The 16,900-nt window shown below is 45.5% G+C and overlaps 1 protein-coding gene across 1 annotated transcript in view; it reads left to right on the forward strand.

The window, feature by feature from the left end:
* Positions 1-5,486: 5,486 nt before the first annotated feature.
* SALL3 (spalt like transcription factor 3) overlaps positions 5,487-16,900 on the forward strand; it is a 19,743-nt gene continuing 8,329 nt past the window's right edge. Inside the window, exon 1 of the mRNA XM_075705598.1 lies at positions 5,487-5,565. Within this exon, the coding sequence (XP_075561713.1) occupies positions 5,487-5,565 (79 nt within the window). The remainder of the gene's footprint in view (positions 5,566-16,900) is intronic.

Raw genomic sequence — 16,900 nt, forward strand, 5'->3', positions numbered from 1 at the left:
TCGATGTTTATTTAGATCCAAGGGTGGCACGACATTAAATAAAAGGAGAAGTAACTTAAATGTTTAAGGCAAAACGTTTAGGCACGGTTGTGCTGCAGGCTGGTTCTATAAATCTCGTGGTGGGGCTAGTTGCTTTCCACAAAAAAATCGTAATAGAAAAGAAACATCTTTATAATTGACATTTGACATGCTGTTTGGGTTAGGCTGTGGTAGACCAAGCACAGATTTCCCTCTGATGGAAACATTTATCATCGTGATTGCTGCAGAGTGGCAGGTGGTGTTATCAATTACCTCTTCTTACCAATAATAATATTAGTATGGTAATATCTTTGCTCGTGTGAGAACGAATTAGCGGTCAGTTGTTGCAGCTTTAAACAGACAAAATTGTGCTGGATTTAACCCCAGGGTCCTCAAACAAAAGTTGTGGTGCAGAAAGGGGGTGGGAAGATGCTACTTCAGCTTGCCAGGAAGAGTAGGAGATGACAGAAAATAAAGCCCAAATAATTGCATGCCCCTTCGAATAAAGTTGCTGAGCAAAATAATAACTATAAAAGACAGTAGATGGATTGCACGAAATGTCAGATCCATCTTATCCACATGTTGGTAACTTTGGTGGGTTTAAGAACAACAACCTTTTATAAAGTGTAAATGTAGACAGAACTACTTATATGCTCTTTGTAGAGTCAGTCTTGTAGATAAGCCTTCTGAAGGTTTTTATTAACCCAGAATAAGGATAAAAATTAAAACAATCGCATAACTAGGTGTCCCATTACTGTAAAAAAAAACCAAAAAAAGTACTGGTTGGTAAATAATATTATTAAGCAGGCAGAATAATAACGTGTCGCTTCTGATGGTGAAAGCAACATCGCGAAAGAAGAAGACAGTTAACAAATTAGATTTAAATACGGAGAGAAAAACAACTTTTGCTTCCCATCACTAGCAGAGTATTTTAGTGGACCCAGCAGTCACGGCGAGGGGGACGCGGGCGGGCGCGGTTCGCGCCGGGACACGCGTGACTGCCGGCCCCGCAGCTGCCACGCAAGACGTGCGCAGTGCCGCGTCCCCCGCTCGCCTGCGCGCACCTACCTACGTGGGTGCGCAGAGATTTACGCGGCTAAGCGACCCCCCTCCCGCTGTGGCCGTGTTTTCCGCAGCCCAACTTCAGCGAATGCACCTTTTTTTTTTTTTTTCTCTCGCCCTCGAGTCAGGACGATTAATTAAAAGGTCCGTGGAAAACTTTGCGGTGTAATGGGGAGCCGGGGGGGGGCGGGGAGGAGGGGGGAGAAGGGCCGGAGGAGACGCGTATCACTTCATAACTTTCCACTCGCCTCCCGAGCGCTCTGCCCTGTCAGGGTTTTCCACACAGCTCGGGTAGAAAGTTTCCCCCGGCGACTTGCGCCGTTCCCGGCGGTGGGGACACCGGCGCTTCCCCGGCGGGGGGAGAGCGGGGGGAGGCGGGGGGGAGGGGGGGGCAGCGGCCGCGCCGCCCCCCAACTTGCTCAGCGGCCCCTGCTCGTCCCGGCGGGTTTTTTTCTCCAAGAGAAAAAGTGGGCAGGAGAGCGGCGCAAGGGAAAAGAAAACCGTAAAATGTATCACTTGTAACCCTAGAATATGTTAATGTCAAGAGATACAAATCTGGTAATTATGCCTTTCTTGCCTGTTGTGTTCTCCATTGTTCATTAAACATTAAAGACGGGATTATTTAATTTTCCACTTAAAGATTCTCTCACGTTCCGCAAAATCATATTAATTTTCAATCATTTTACTTTTTACAAAGGACGAAGTTTTGTTTTAATAATGCTGTCAGCGAGCTGCCTCCCCCCCCCCCCCCCCCCCCCCATCGCGCTATAAGAAAGGCACTTTTAAAACGCTCTTCAAGAAATCGTCTGCTGCTGGGGGAACTACCAGGCACGGAGCAATAGAAAACGCCACAAAGTTTAGGGGGGAAAAATGTTGCCTGAGCAACAGCAACAAATCCTTTCAAAAGATGACCGGATGAAAATTGACGCATTTCTGGTACTACTGCAATTGGGGAAAAAATGCCCGGGCAAGGTTAAAGTGCGTCCTCTCTCCCAGCCCGGGCAAATGCTTCGGTGGCAGGGGGTAGCTGAGCCCCTTTGCCTGAAGCAAGTCGGGGACATGTACCTCTCTACCTCTCTGCTTTTGAAGGAGAAGCCCTAACTCCAGCTCCCCGCTCGCGGCGGCGGTGCTGAGGGTTACTCGAACGCTCGCAGACGCTCGTTTCCACCTGCGCTCTGCCTACAATATCATGCAGCAGATACACACACACACACATGCGTAACCTGTTCTTCGTGTGCGCCGGGTGCAATAAATCCCTACTTCTGACAGAAAAAAAAAAAAAAAAAAAAAAACCAAAAAACAAAAATCCAACCCCCATACTCAATTAATGGGCTCGTTCCCTCCCACTTCATATTAGAAAATTACATCAGATTTCAGCCATCACGACCGTCTCCAGATATTTTAGACGAGACGCTCTCAGTGCGACCAAACTTTCAGCAAGGATGGATGCACGGAGAGACGATGCATTAGAATTTATAGACAGTAAACAGGTTTTTTAATTATAAAGCGGGCAACCATTGCGCGGGGTCTCGCGTACACATCTCGCTAAACGAAGGACAGAAAAGTATACCCGTCGACTATCTAAAAGGCGTTGATTTGGCGTTTCAGTGTTGTTTCCCTTAAGGGTCGTGCCCGTTTCTAACGAATACCTGCACGGCAGAAATCGCTGACGGTATGCATGTCAGCAAACTATCCGGAGTGGCCTAAGCTGTCGCCTCTAACTTTATTTGGTTTGCCTACGAACATAAAAGCGGGGCATAAACCGAAAGCCCAGAGAAGCGGTATCACAACGCAGGAGATAAAGCGAGCTATCAGCAGGGAAAGTTTACACAGAGGAGTCTCCCGAAGAAGCCGGGGTTAGTGTGTTTTAAGGACTAGGGCTGGATTACACGGGCTGGGGTGGGGGTATTAGGAGGAAATCCCTTTCACTGATCCCCGGCCCCATCCGCGGAGCTGCCGCCGCCCTCCCGCCCCCGCGCCGCGCCCGGCAAGGTGGGCTGCGCCTCCGCGCCCCAGCCCGGGCCGGCGCCGGGGCCGCTCCGCCGAGCGCGGCAGGGGCGCGGGGGGCGACGGGGGAGCGGCGCGCAGGGACCGGTCTGCAGCTAACAGTTAAAAAGCAAGTTTAAAAAAAAAAAAAAAAAAAAAAAAAAACAGAAAATAAAATAAAAAAAAAAACAGCGGAAGGGGTCGCAGGGGCCGCTGGAGGAGCCCCCCCGCCCCTCCCCAAAAGCACACAGGCACACAGAGGCGCGGAGCTGCGCGCCCGGGCGGTGCGCGCGCTGGCGGCGATCGGCGACGGTGGGGTACATCCTAGCGGCCGGTCCCCGCCATGGGAGCCGGGCCGGCCGCGCTCCTCGCCCGCCCCGGCGGAGGGGGAGGCGGGCAGGGACGGCGACGGGAAGCGGCAACTTGTGGCGGCGGCCGGGGCGCTGGAGCTGCTGGGCGGTGGCGGGGCCGCCCGCCTCCCCCGGGGGACGGACGGGGCGGGAGGGGACACGAGGCGGCGGGACGGGGCGGGGGAGGCTCGGCCCGGCTCCCCGGCAACTTGTAATGCGATAGAGGGGAAAACGGCGGGGGGAGGGAAGTCTCTCCCTCCCTCCCCCCCGTCACTTTCACAAAAAAAAAAGGGGGGGGGGGGGGGCTGGGAGAAAAGCCGCTGTTGGGAAAGTGCGTGCGGAGAGGGAGGCTCGGAGCCGGCGGGGAGCTGATCGGGCTGCGGGGCTGGGGCAGCCCCGGCGGCAGCCCCGGCAGCGCGGCACGGGAGGCGGAGGAGGAGGAGGAGGAGAGTAGGAGGAGCTGCCGTGTGACCCGCACCGCTCCCAAACTTGAAAGTTTATCTGCCCGAAATCAACAGCGGCCGCGGTGCGCGCACCGCTCCTCGGCACGGAGCGGAGGCATCGAGCGGGGGAGCCGCCGCGCAGGGAGCGGCTGCCGGCGCCGCTGCGAGCGAGGCAAGGCAGGGGAGGGGGGATCATCCCTGCGACAACAACAACAGCCACCCCCCACCCCCCAAATCTGGGAGAGGATCGATACTATTTGCTGGAGCCCGAGGACTTGCTCATCGGCGCACACGAGAGACCGCTGTCATTAGCTAACGGGACACACGACTGAGCCTGGGGGGGTGGGTGGGGGGGGTGAGGAGTGTCACAAAAAGTCATTACAACCTGAGAGAGAGAGGGAGAAAGAAAAAAAAAAAACTTCCTACCAATGGACAACAGGAAGTGACCACCACCACCAACGGGGAGTCTCTGCTTGGAGAAAGAAGCTGCAAGACAAAGAAGAAGGAAGGAGAGGTGAAAGACAAAACTGCCCAAGGTCTTCTGCGTGTGCGTGCGTGCGCTTTCGAGAGAGAACAAAAGTCAGCCGGGAAGGGGAGGCAGAGAAAGAGCGACGGAAAAGGAGACAGGATGGAGGAAGAGCTAAGGACAAGCATGTGAAGATCAAGGGGAAAGAAGAGCCGAGCAACACACGCGCACACCCAAAAGAAAGGGAAAAAGAAAAAGCATACACAAAAGTTTCTTTTGCGGCTGGGAAGAAATTACTCACACGCACACAGAAATCAGATGCTTTGCAGATCAACTTCTGGGGAGAGACCATGAGAGAAGAGGACGCAGAGTGATGTGAAGAAAGAAAGGGGGGGGGGGGGGGGGGAAGCCAGAAAAGAAAGCAAAGAGAGCAGAAGAAAGCAGAGCAAAAGAAACTGAGAGCCGGGGGGGGGGGTGGGGGGAGAAAGACAGAAAGAAAAGCGAAGATCGTGACCTCCCCCAACAAGTGAACCTTGCACATATGTTGTGTAAAGTGTGTGCAAAACAGAGCCCTCCTGCGTGGTGCGTGTGTTTCGCTGCCGCCGCCGCTGCCGCCGCCGCCGCCGCGGTCGGTGCCTCTCGCAGGCGGCGCTGCCGGTGCCGGGGAGACGCATCATTTGGCGGAGCGAAGCGGCTAATTGCGGAGCCCCGTCCTTCATTTACATATGCAGCCTGAGTCCGCTGGAGCCGCGCCAATCCGCGCTCGCCCCCAGCACCATTAATCGCCATGCATTATTCACAATCATAATTACAGAGCCCCATGCGCGCTCCGCGCAGCCGCCCCAGCCCGCCGCGCACACCCCGCCGCACCGCGCACACCCCGCCCGGCTAATCCCCCACTCGCTCACCCACTCACCCGCTCACTCACTCACTCCCAGTTTGGTTGGCTGGTTAGCGTTGCCTTTTTTTTTTTTTTTTTTTTTTTTGGTGGGTTGCCTTTTCTGTTGTTGTTTGTTTGGTTTTGCAACTCGACTTTTATTTACGAACAGTTATTTCCAGCCCCCACCCCCCCTTCCCTCGTTCCCAATTCCTCCCCCCTTTCCACCTCCACGTCGCTGATGCCTCTGCAAAAAGCAGAGTCAAGACGGCTCAGTTAGCAGCATGTCTCGTCGAAAGCAAGCGAAACCCCAGCATCTCAAATCGGACGAAGAGCTGCAAGCGGAGGTAGTTTCTGAGCACGGTAAGGGCTCCCGGCGCCTCTTTCTCCTTCTCTCTCTCCTTTTGTGAGTGTGTTTCGGATGGAGATAGGTGGATTTATGGTGATGGTGAACATGGGAGCGCAATTACTCTGCAGCGGGAGAATGGGAATTAGAGCAGCTGGGGGAAGAGGCAGCGGAACTGAGAAGTTAGCAGTTTAGCCAAGTTTCTGCAGCCCACCCCCTGACTAACCATCCCTCCCAGCAGCTCCCTCCCGGCCTCCCGAGCGCTTTTATCGCGGCTGGGCTCGGCGGCGGGGCGAGGCCCTCCCTCCCCACTCCTCCGGGCTCGGGCAGCTGCACGAGCGGGCACCCCGGAGCAGCGCCTGCCTCCTCCTCCTCTCCGCTCCCTCTCTCTCTTTTTTCGTGTGCCCCTTTTTTCTTCCGCGCCCCCCTCCCCGCACCCCCCCCCCCCCCCAGTGGAGGCTAGGAGCGGGCAGGAGCCATGTTCCCCTCGCCCCGCCGGCAGGAAAGTTGGGGCGGCCGGGGCCGGGGTGCCCTGCCTGGGGCTGCGGGCTCCGGGGGGTCCCGCGGGCCGGGGGCTGCCGGGCCCCGGGGCGCGCCCCCGGGGCCGCCCCACCGCGGCCGGTGCCAGGGGCTCCCCGCCCCCCGCCGCCCCGGGCCGCCCGGCGCAGGCTGCGAGGGGAGGCGCGGGTTTGGGCAGCTCGCTTGGGCTTTGGGCCGGCCCGGCCGCTGCCCCCCCGTTTGCCCCGGCAGCTGCCGGGGGAGCGGGGGGACCGTCGCTTGGCGGCGGGCAGGGGACCCCGGTAGGAGCGGGCAGGGCCGCTCGGGTGCTCGGGGGCAGCGGAGTTGATTTCATCGTTTTCGAGGAGGTTGAGCGGCAGCTTTTCGCCTCCCCCCCCCTCGCTGCCTTCCACCCTTCGCCTCCCGGATCTGCCGCGACTGTGTGTAATTATTATCAGTGATAGGTGACACGGAGTGCCACCACCGCCACCAGCCCCTGTCGCGCCGGCTGCAGGCGGTGGGGAAGGGTTATTTTCTCGCCCATCCGCCATTCTTCGCTCCCTCCCCACACGCAGGCACACGCACACTTGCTTTTATGCATCTGGGCTGCCCAGGCTGCTAGTGAACAAGTGTCCAAAGCTGGAGAGATTTGGGCTGCAATCACTCCTTACTTCCACTTCGATGTAATTTTTTCGACAAGAGGGCTGCAGGGTTTTTTTCTTCCTTTTTGGGGGGTGGTTTGGGGTTTTTTTTTTCCCTTTAGTTTTAATTTCCATAGTAGTCCTTGGCATTGCAGCGTGCAAAGGCATGCCACAGCCCACACTCACTTTTCCGGGGCTAAGTTGAGAGCTTCCACTTGAAAGTTTTTCTTTTCCTCTTCGCATAGAGCCCAGTGCTTGCTTAGTTTCTCGCACAACCAAGTGGGAGCCCCAATGTTTTCTGCTTTCTGTGTAGGCCCCTTGCTCCACTGTTTTATCCCCCCTCTCCCTCCCTTTGAAAAGAAAAAAAGTCATTCTCCTGCTTCAAAACTATAATGACTTTTAAGTTGCATCTGTGGGGAGAGAAAGGCAGCAAAGTTGAAGCCCGAGGAGGGTTTTGACTATTGTATCTGAACTTTACAGCCCTGAAGCTTAAGGCAGCGTGAATCCACTTCATCAGGTTAAAACATCTGTCAGACTGGCAAATCGTTAAGCCTCCTGCTCCTTCCCAGGGTATTTGGGGAGCCAGGGAATGAGTCCCACACTGTCCAGGGCTGCTAAGGGGGCTACTGCCACTGCTCCAGGAAAACCCACTTGGGTGTTGACAATAACAGACACACAGAGAAATTCTTCCTTCTGTCACAGCGGAGGAGTGAAGCAGTGCATTTTCAAAATTTGATTTTTTTTTCCTTAGGAAGCTGTGGTAGTGTAAAATAAATTAATATCTAGGCGAGCAGATGAGAATTAGTATTTTATTATGTAAACAAGATTTGTTGGGGTGGGTTCTAGTTCTAAGAATTTATCACTAGCATTATAAACTTTTACATGCTCTGAATCCATTTCAATACAGAAAAATAAAAACCCACTACTTCATTATGACACTCCTGGCAAGTTAATAAATTGAAAAAAAAATTGTTAAACTAGGTTTTTGTTTTGTTTTGTGAATCTTATCTATGTAGCCATGTCACCCGAGATTAGAACAAGAGATATGCTAAAAAGAAACGCTTGCATATGGTGGGTAGATTAAGGACAAAGAATCTTTTTGTCATGGAAATGTTTTTTTTTTTTCCCCTTTTTTGGGGGGTTTTGTTTTGTTTACTTCATCACATAGAATTTCTCACACTTGGTTTGTTTTGTATTGCCCTCAATGACTACATGATCAAATGAATGGATTTATTTCTGCCGAATGAGAAAGACAGTCTTTCCATCAAAAGGACTACATTGCATCCCAGTGAGGAATTTTAAAGCGTTATTATTGTGGTCCCTGAATAGCACAAAATCGGCTTTCACAGCAGCCCTAAAATGCAACAACGTAAATACTTCTCAGCCTTAGAAGGCTGTTACCAAAATGTGCTACGTTTCCTTTTATTAAAACATATTTTAATTAATAGAGTGAAACCCTGCATAGTTACCAATTAACATGCTAAAGTAGTGCTGTTGGTTTTGCACTTTCATTTGAGAAATGTGAACAAGGTGGAGACAGGATATGTGAGTAGAGGGCTATCTAGTGCACATTAGTGTAATGTAAATCATTTACACGTTATATTAGGAAGCCTAACGATTGCTATACCGAAAGCAATTTTACAGGCCAGATATAATGAGCGCTTCAAATCTCATGAATTAAAACACTTCTTGTCAAGTCAGTGTTCTTCATTTCTGTTCACAGCTGTAATCAAGATATTGCTACAGTTCCTGAGTGTATTTTGCAACAGGCCAAAAATAGTTTGCACAGTGCAAGAATATTTGTCATTTTTAGAAAGCAAACTGTTTAAGCAGTATTATTTGATACATGTAGCCTTGTCACTAATTTGGCTGTTTATCTTCAAAGGTGGAAGTTGTTGTTAACACAGATTAAGCAAATGAAGCTGATTATTTATTTAATGAAATAGTATTTAATATCACCTCAGAATAGATTTTATTAAGTGTAGCATTTAAAAATGAACGTCCCATAAATGTAATCCTTGGAGTGAAGGGACATTGATAGTAGCAGAGAGAAGCCTGGCAGTTTGGGGAACAGAATGGAAGATAAACATTAGGCCGGATTTTAAGTTGACTGGTCTCACCATAAGTTCTGTGCTACCGTTGCCACAGAAGTTTTAGAATCAGAAGAAATAATTTTATAGCCAGCTTGGGCTACAGCATAACACAACTGCATTCAAACAGGGCAATGGCATGATGGTGAGAAACTGTTGGAAATCTGAAGATAATTAGCAATGTCATCAACTACAGATTTACACTCAAAATCGTTTGAAATTATTTGTCAAGAGTGAAATGCTAAAAATATATTTTAATAATTTTGAAAGGAAGCATTAACAAACAGCTGGTGATGATATATTACGTGAATAATTACACTGTGGAAGGGTGAACAAAAGATACCTATTAAAAAAACCCACTTTGAGGTTACTAAATTAGAAGATACGCTGGAAATGATTTAAAAACAGCAGCAGAAGGACTCAAATGACTGCCTGTAGAATACAATAATCTCAGTTTCTCAGTAACTGTAAAGCATTGTAATAGCTGGAATTACATTTCTAATACACTTGCCTAATTCAGCAGATTACAAACGAATCAGAATTATAGATACAATGCACATGCTTCAACTCCGATTAATTTTTATACTAAACCACAGATACAGCATCTGTGTTTTTAAAGTAGGGATAATAGAAGGGGGTTTTTGTAATGCTGAAAAGTGATTCTTAGAGTGTGCAAGTGAGGTTTTGGTAAGGGTGATGACAAATGTTGCTTTGGACTTTTTCTTGCAAAGTTTCTGGCAAAGATGTATCATTATTTAGTCTGAGGTGGAAGAGATACCTTGTAGTGAACTGTGTAATGACAGTTTTCTAGTGTGCCTTTTGCAATCATTTTTCTAAATACTGGACCTGTTCCCACACACACACACTCTTCAATACATACAACATAGTCTAAATTAATAGATCTTTTTCATCCTGGTAAGGTGGGATTGGGCTGTGTGGTTTTGAGCAGTTCGTGACCGCACTCGGTATTCTTCTGGAGTGTGTACACAGACACACATGCTCCGCTACAGCAACGACACAGTTCGCTATGGAGCAGCCAGCTTCATGTGAGTGTGTTCACTCTATCTTCATATACAGAGGGTAAAAACACATCTTGGAGAGACATTCCTACGTACAAAATAGGGGTTATTCCACATTGGTTAGACACTATTGCCTTTAAAACTTGAGAAGCTACAAGCAGCTGTCGGTAAACATAAAACTTAGGTGATTTTTGCAAATGTTTGTTCTGAGGCAACTGTAAGAGAAGGCTTTTTGTTTTGAAAAACAAAGGCCAAATAAGTATAGCTATAAATTGTCCCTTTGATAAGAAATGGTAATTGAAACTTTATATAAATATTTCTGCTATTACGATAGAGATCTAACATTAAAACTATGTAACATCTGTATTTGTATAATTTTTAAAATGTTCTGGTTTGAACTGTGTTAGCAATAGGAAAATATTTGGAATAATAAGGAAATGACAACAATCACCCAATTTGCTGATGTGTGTATAACAATGAAAGTAGACAAAACTGGGTCAGATTTTATCTGGTGGTGCTGGTCTTGAGGAATTCTTACCATCTCCTGAGGTAGACGTCAAGGCTCTTTTTTCGGAGTGGGAGGGAGGAAATTTTGAAAGATGTTCATTTAAATTCTGTGTAATTAAGCTATTAATATGCATACATTTAGCTGTTGAAAATTACTTCTCCTTGCCTAAGAAAGAGGAAAAGCTACAATTCAAAAAATGGGTGGCATTTTAAAAAAAGACTTAAAATAAACAAATTAATAACGAGTATTAGTGCCATTTCTGAAAAATAGTTTGAGTCCTGGGAAGATTTTCTGGATATCTTTCCTTCATTTGATTTGTTGACTGCCAAGCCAGGACAAGCATATCTGTTGACTATTCATCAGTCAGGACATGAGTCAATCACTTTTGCTGATAATAAACCAGGTCTGGCATGACATTAAAATAGTTAAGTACTGACACATTTTCCAAAATAAAGCATGTAAAAATAATTTCTTTCATAATACTGCATTTGTAAAATAAGAGTAATTTGCTGTAATTTTTTTTCAGAGGAAACATGAGTAAATCTAGTTCCAGCAGTAAATTTTTATTGAATTGTACATTTCAATGTAAAGGGCCAAAATCCTGTTTCCTTTACCCTCTTAAAATTTCCCACTAAATGTAGTAAAGGTTTTCCATTAATAATAAAAAAAGGAATTTAGACCAAAATATACTTTCAGGAGCTGGTTCAGCTATAGTGTTGTTGGACATAGAGTACGTTTCTTCTTATCAAGGAAAACCCCTTCAAAATTGGGAAAGCCAGAAAAATAATTGTTTAAAAGGGTGATAGAAAACCGTGATGAAACGCATTTTAAAAATGTTGAAAAGTGAAAAGATAGTGGACTGAAGAGCGGGGTCTCTAGTATTTCCTTGCTGTAGTTAGGGCACACAAAGTGAGCAGACTTGAACAACATTTATTATGGGGTAAGCTAAATCTTTAAAAAAAGCCCTTCTGAAACTCTTATTGCCAATCTGTAATACTAGGGGGCTCTGTGTGTGTCCCTTTCACCACTCCCCCCCCCCCCAAATTTGGACCCCATCACTAGTTGAAACACCAAAAAATTTCCAAACTTTTGACACAGAGAGCGAGGCACACCGAAACATTTGGGAAGGCTGTTGACCTCCTCCAGGAGCCACCGGCTGGCCGGCCCGGGTGGGTGCGTGGGGCGTGGGTGCGGGCGGCGCAGGTGGGTGCTGCGTGGGTGGGTGCTGCGCTGCCCTGCGCGGTCGCGCAGCGGGCCGCTGCAGGAGCTCAGCCTGCAGCCGGGGAGAAGGTGGGACTGCAGAGTGCCAGAAAGCTTCCCCAGGACTCTCCCTGAGGGTGGGTAGTTAGAAGTGCTTTGACAAGGCTTGCTGATTTAACCTTTGCCTGCTTTGCCCTGCCAGGGGTGGCCACTAGATGTCAAGCTCATAATACAATTAGTACATCTGTGCAGTTGACCTTGGCAGCACGGCTTACCACTGTTCTGTTAAGTGTTAACACTGAATTTGGGTGTTAACTAGAGATCCCTCTGAGTTTGCTACATGCTATACAGCTTATCAAATGCCCATCTAGTTCAGCACAAGTGTTTACAGTTCTTAAAGAAGGAAAAAGGTTTCCTTTTGTGAAGCCCAGCATCTTGAGCTGCTTAATTAACCCTGCAGGTGCCGCAGAATTTTTGTTTCAGTTAATCAAAACCGACTCGCTATTCAGTGTTTCAGGAGATCCCTTCTACTGGTGCCATTTGATAATTTTATTTTATGATTTTGTTGATGTAGTAGTGTGCCCAAAGCTGGAAATGATGAAAGCTAATGAATTTGTTTAGGTCTTTATGTGCTTTGCTATCCTGTGCAATACTGGTGTATACGGCATGGTAAATGAACAAAATGACTGAGCTGCCCAACTGGCATTGAATCACTCCGGCTTTGCTCTTTCAAGCACTCCTGCATGTAAGTAATTTCACTCAAAGGAGTAGTGCCACTGAGTCCGGTACTTGTAAGCTCAGTTTTGAGATGCTTAGGAGATGCAGGATTGGGTCCTCACATTGGCTGCTCTTATTGTGAGCCTCCAAACACAAACTTGTCAGCGTTTATGTGGTTGTTCAGAGAGTGGCTGGCTTCATTCTGCAGGGTGTTAGAGTTACATAGTTTAAGATGTAGTTAATTACATACTTTTCAAAATAGGAAAGCTATGCAGAATCTAGTGTTCCACTTCTTACTTCTAGTTTATTTGGTTTGGTTTTTTCAACGTCTTTTTCATATCAGCTGCGTTAGAAGTATTGACCTCGATTTTTTTTAGGCTTCCCAATAAAACTTGGTGAGTTCCAAATAAACCTAATTCCTACAAACATCAGCATATTTGTACACAAATTCTACACAACTCGAAATTAATGTATAGATGCCATAACAGCCAACCAAATAGCTCTTTATATGATTCTGAAAAACATAACACAGGTCTCATTTAATGCAGTATCTTGCGCAAATATTCCAAACAATTTGTGAAGCTTGCATCTGTTCCACATCTGCGTACACGTAGAAAGGCGCCAGTGTTTGAGATAACGAACTGCTTCACTGGACAGATTAGAAACTGCAAATGTTTTAAACAGAATACAGTTAGTGCCTGTGCCACAGGTGGCTGTTACTTAACAAATTCTGAGATTTAGGCTACTGAATAGATCAAACCGAGTGTGCCAGGTCAGTGCCGGATTTTGCATAGCAAGAGTGCCCTCCACTGTTCAAATCCATACTAACAGCTTTTGTGGTCTGAGAAAAAGGACAGAAAATTTTTCTATTGAGTCTGGAATTTCTTCTACATTGTTAAACACAGTAGGGGTCTCTATTTGTCTCCTCCTGTTTCACAGCTTGGGCTCAGTATGTGATAATTCATCTTTCTTTATGGGATTCAAAGTATCATAAAGAGTTAAAAAGAATTAATTTGCAAGAAAATAAACGTGTTCTAACAATTTAAGAAAACTTTCTTTAAAAGCTCCGCCAATTGTAAGAGATGATAAAGCTAAGGAAAAAGTAATACTGTTCTTCTCAAGGATCAATACGCTGTTACAAGGCTACTGTTTCCAAATGAATATAATTTTGAAACAAATTTATGGTGTTTTTTGAATATATTTTCTTACTTTATTTAAATTGTGCTTGGGGAAAAATAAGTTTGTGTATTCTGATGATAGGAGTAGTGAATAATTGTGGCTATGCTCAGAGTTTTATTTATAATATTCCTTTTTAAAATATACAAAAATGCTGTGAGCTGCACTTTGAAATGTTTATGGAATTTGCATGTGAGAGCATTTTATACATGTCTTCATAGTTAGCAGACATTTTGTCTTTAGCTGATGTTAACAAACGCCTTTTTTTTCCTGAAACTTCTTTACAGTTCGTAGACTGCTTCTCAGTGAAAGATCAGTGGTTTTTTTTCCTTCCTGAAAGAAATGCCTACATTTAGAAAATATTAATTAAGTCTCAATTATGTGGCTTTGAATGTAGAAATAATAGTAATTCATACAACACTTTTCCATGCTTTCATTTGTATTATTGCATATAGTCTAAAAAGAAGCTTCAGAAAATATTTTACTCACACGTTTGTTGGATTCCTTTACAAGACACTTTTGTTTGAATGCTTCAGGAAGATATCAGCAATTTGAAATAAATGAAAGCCTAGAAAATGTTGATTCTCTTCCTGATTTTATCCAAGTGTCTTATGAATCATACATAATTTGAGGATTCTATGATACAGAGTACCAAAATACAGAATTGTCAGAGAACATCTGATTGTAATAGGCTTATTTAATGTAATTGAAAAGGTGCTTTTCAGGTCATTTACATGTACAGAACTAGAAGTGATTTAAGTTGAGACAAAATGAAAAGAGTCTGGAGCAAAGATGAAAACACAGTGGAGCTGTCTGGGGCTTTTTCCAGGCTGGAAACAGTTAGTCCTAAGAAAGGGGGCATTTAATAAACAGCATATGTTTTCAGAATTCACCTGACTTGAATGTGACATTTAATTTCAGTCTGTTTCACAAAAGTAGATGGCAGCATTTTTGAAGCATCCGTTCATTATATCTTCCCTTGCACATCATGCAAGAGGCTTTCCTCTCACACAGAGCAGAAAGGCACATGCCTACAATAAAAATTCAGAACGAGTAAAGCCGGGTTTACAAATCCTGCATGCATGTAGTCAGAAGCTGTGGCAATTTTCTTCTCATCTCTACACATTTCCTGATGGTGACTGAAGGACCCACGGCACCCTTTCAGCCCTCTCCCGTCCTCTCGGACGGCGAGAAGGCAGGCCAACACCATCCTCCCTGCAGGCAAGCATTGCTCCAGCCTGAAAAGCATTTGGTGGGTACGCTTAGTGAAGGTGGCAGAGCAAAGCCTCCCGGCATCAACCCCTTGCACCCCCCCTCACTGAGTCAGCAGAGCACCTGAGCAGCTTCAGATATCACCATCCCAAAGTGACTTTCTCAAAATACCTTCGTTTGAATTTCTGTGGGCTAATTTTAGGGCCAGACCCCAGTGATGCAAAGTGACAGCACTCTGCTGGAGCCACCACAGCTCTGCGGGTTGGTACCTGCTTAGGCGCTCGCCTTGCGTACCATTTGAGAGGTGTTGCCTGCAATTTTTCACCTGTTTTCATAGGGTAAGCTTTATGTGCTGTAATTCATCTTGCATCCCTTAGCAGCTTCAGATTAGTCTGTTAGCTGTTAGACTGCTAATGAGAAAAAGAAAATAACTGAGAGGTTATTAGTGGCTGAGATCCTGACTGCTTGACAAAACTCCCATTCAACACCTTTTGTGTAACTAAGAACTGCAAAATTCAACCCGTGTCTATAAGATTAAGCAAGTGCTCGATTAATTCCCCCAAAGTCCTTGAAAATTTTTACTGCACCGCATCCTCACTGTAATAATAAAAATGATTGCTTCTCTTCAGGAAAAATAAAACCAAAAAAGATTAAATTCTTCAGTACTTAATGGTTTTAATCACTTTGTAATATATCAGAAAATGAAAGCAAGCTATAAACCATAAGGAAACATGGAAAAATGCTATGTTTTCCTGTAATAGGTATATGCTGTAACTAAAAAAAAAAATTATTTTTTAGGTTAATATTTTAACATTTCAAATTTTTAATAATCTGGAGTGATGATAAAATTTTGGTATTGCTTTCTGTTATTCATAAAGTGATTGGGTTTTAACAAACAACAAAAATATCCTTTCTTGTGGAGGCATATGCTTTTAAGCTTTATTCTCTGTTGAAGTCAGTGGGGACTTACACTTCAAAAGCAACAATAAATACGGTACCTTAGTGCTTTCATATTAATAAGTACTACTGAAAGGGATGTTAAAAACCTCATTTGTGAAATACTGGGGCAATGTCCATTTCTCCAATGCACATACAGGTATTAAAAAGTATTTATCAGTCGTTATTTTCAGTCTTGCTTTTTTCCCCCTTGGTGTGCTTGTTTGAGGCAAGACCACCAAGAATGCTGTGTGCCTAACTAGTTCATACACCTTCAATTCCATTACTTTCAGTGGTGTATCTGATGTGAGTAAAGGCTACTCATTTGGGTAGGAGTTGTTGGATTGAGCCCATAGTCTGTCATTCTGGGAAGTGTCTTCGTAGCCTCAGTGCGCTGTGCCGGGAATGTACCATCATCTATGGCAAAGCAGCATTTACTTCGGTGCCATCTGTGTCATCTGCTTGCTTACCAGTCCAAGAAAATGAAGCTTTGAGAGAGATTTAACTTGTTTGATTTCTTAAGAAATGCTGGAATAGTTTATCCTAAATGGAAAATACCGTGGTGAGGTTCTTTGTATGTCTACTTTGAAGTTGATTTGGGGGGAAAAAAACCTCTAACGACTCTCTAACATTGTTCTCTAAAATATTTTTCAAAAGCAGTCCTTGAATATTTCAAGACAGATGATGAGATGAATGTACTTGATCATTTGAAAAGTACTCTCACTATTTTTAAGACTTGGGAGTTGAGGGAAGGAGGAATACAAAACAGAGCTGTAGGTCCCCAGGTAGTATGGGTGCAAGCCTGATCCCCCGAGATAGCACAAAGCTAGCCGTTTATTTCATTGAGGACAAAGCTGAGCACTTATCATCTGAGAAATACCTATACTGCTGTATTCCACTTGCACTTTTTCACAAGTTGTATTTCAAATGCAAACTGCTGCTTCTTTGACTTTATGAATTAGTACACTAGACTGGTTATTATCTTGAAATGCTAAACAGGTCCATATCAATACCTCCTGGCAGTGGGCATCAGTAGTTTGGCTTCTGTTGGAAGCTTACACATTATCCATACTAGTTTTGACATATATAGATCATGAGACTGTCTTCTAGTGCAGAAAATAATACCTGGTTTGATTGTAAATGTTCACATTTGGGCTGGGTGATTACTGTACAGTGTCTGAAATAATTAGCTTACTGGTGTTTGATCAGCTCATTCTAGATCAGAGGACAGCCATATTTGAATGGGTACATCGCCTGAATCCATCACTAATTACTTAAACCTTTTGTGCAAAGTTTGTTTAGAGAAAGCTCTCCTTAGACAAAAGAATAGCGATATATAGATAAAAAGCTGGAAG

Source organism: Pelecanus crispus, chromosome 2, assembly GCF_030463565.1.
Source record: "Pelecanus crispus isolate bPelCri1 chromosome 2, bPelCri1.pri, whole genome shotgun sequence".
Taxonomy (NCBI): domain Eukaryota; kingdom Metazoa; phylum Chordata; class Aves; order Pelecaniformes; family Pelecanidae; genus Pelecanus; species Pelecanus crispus.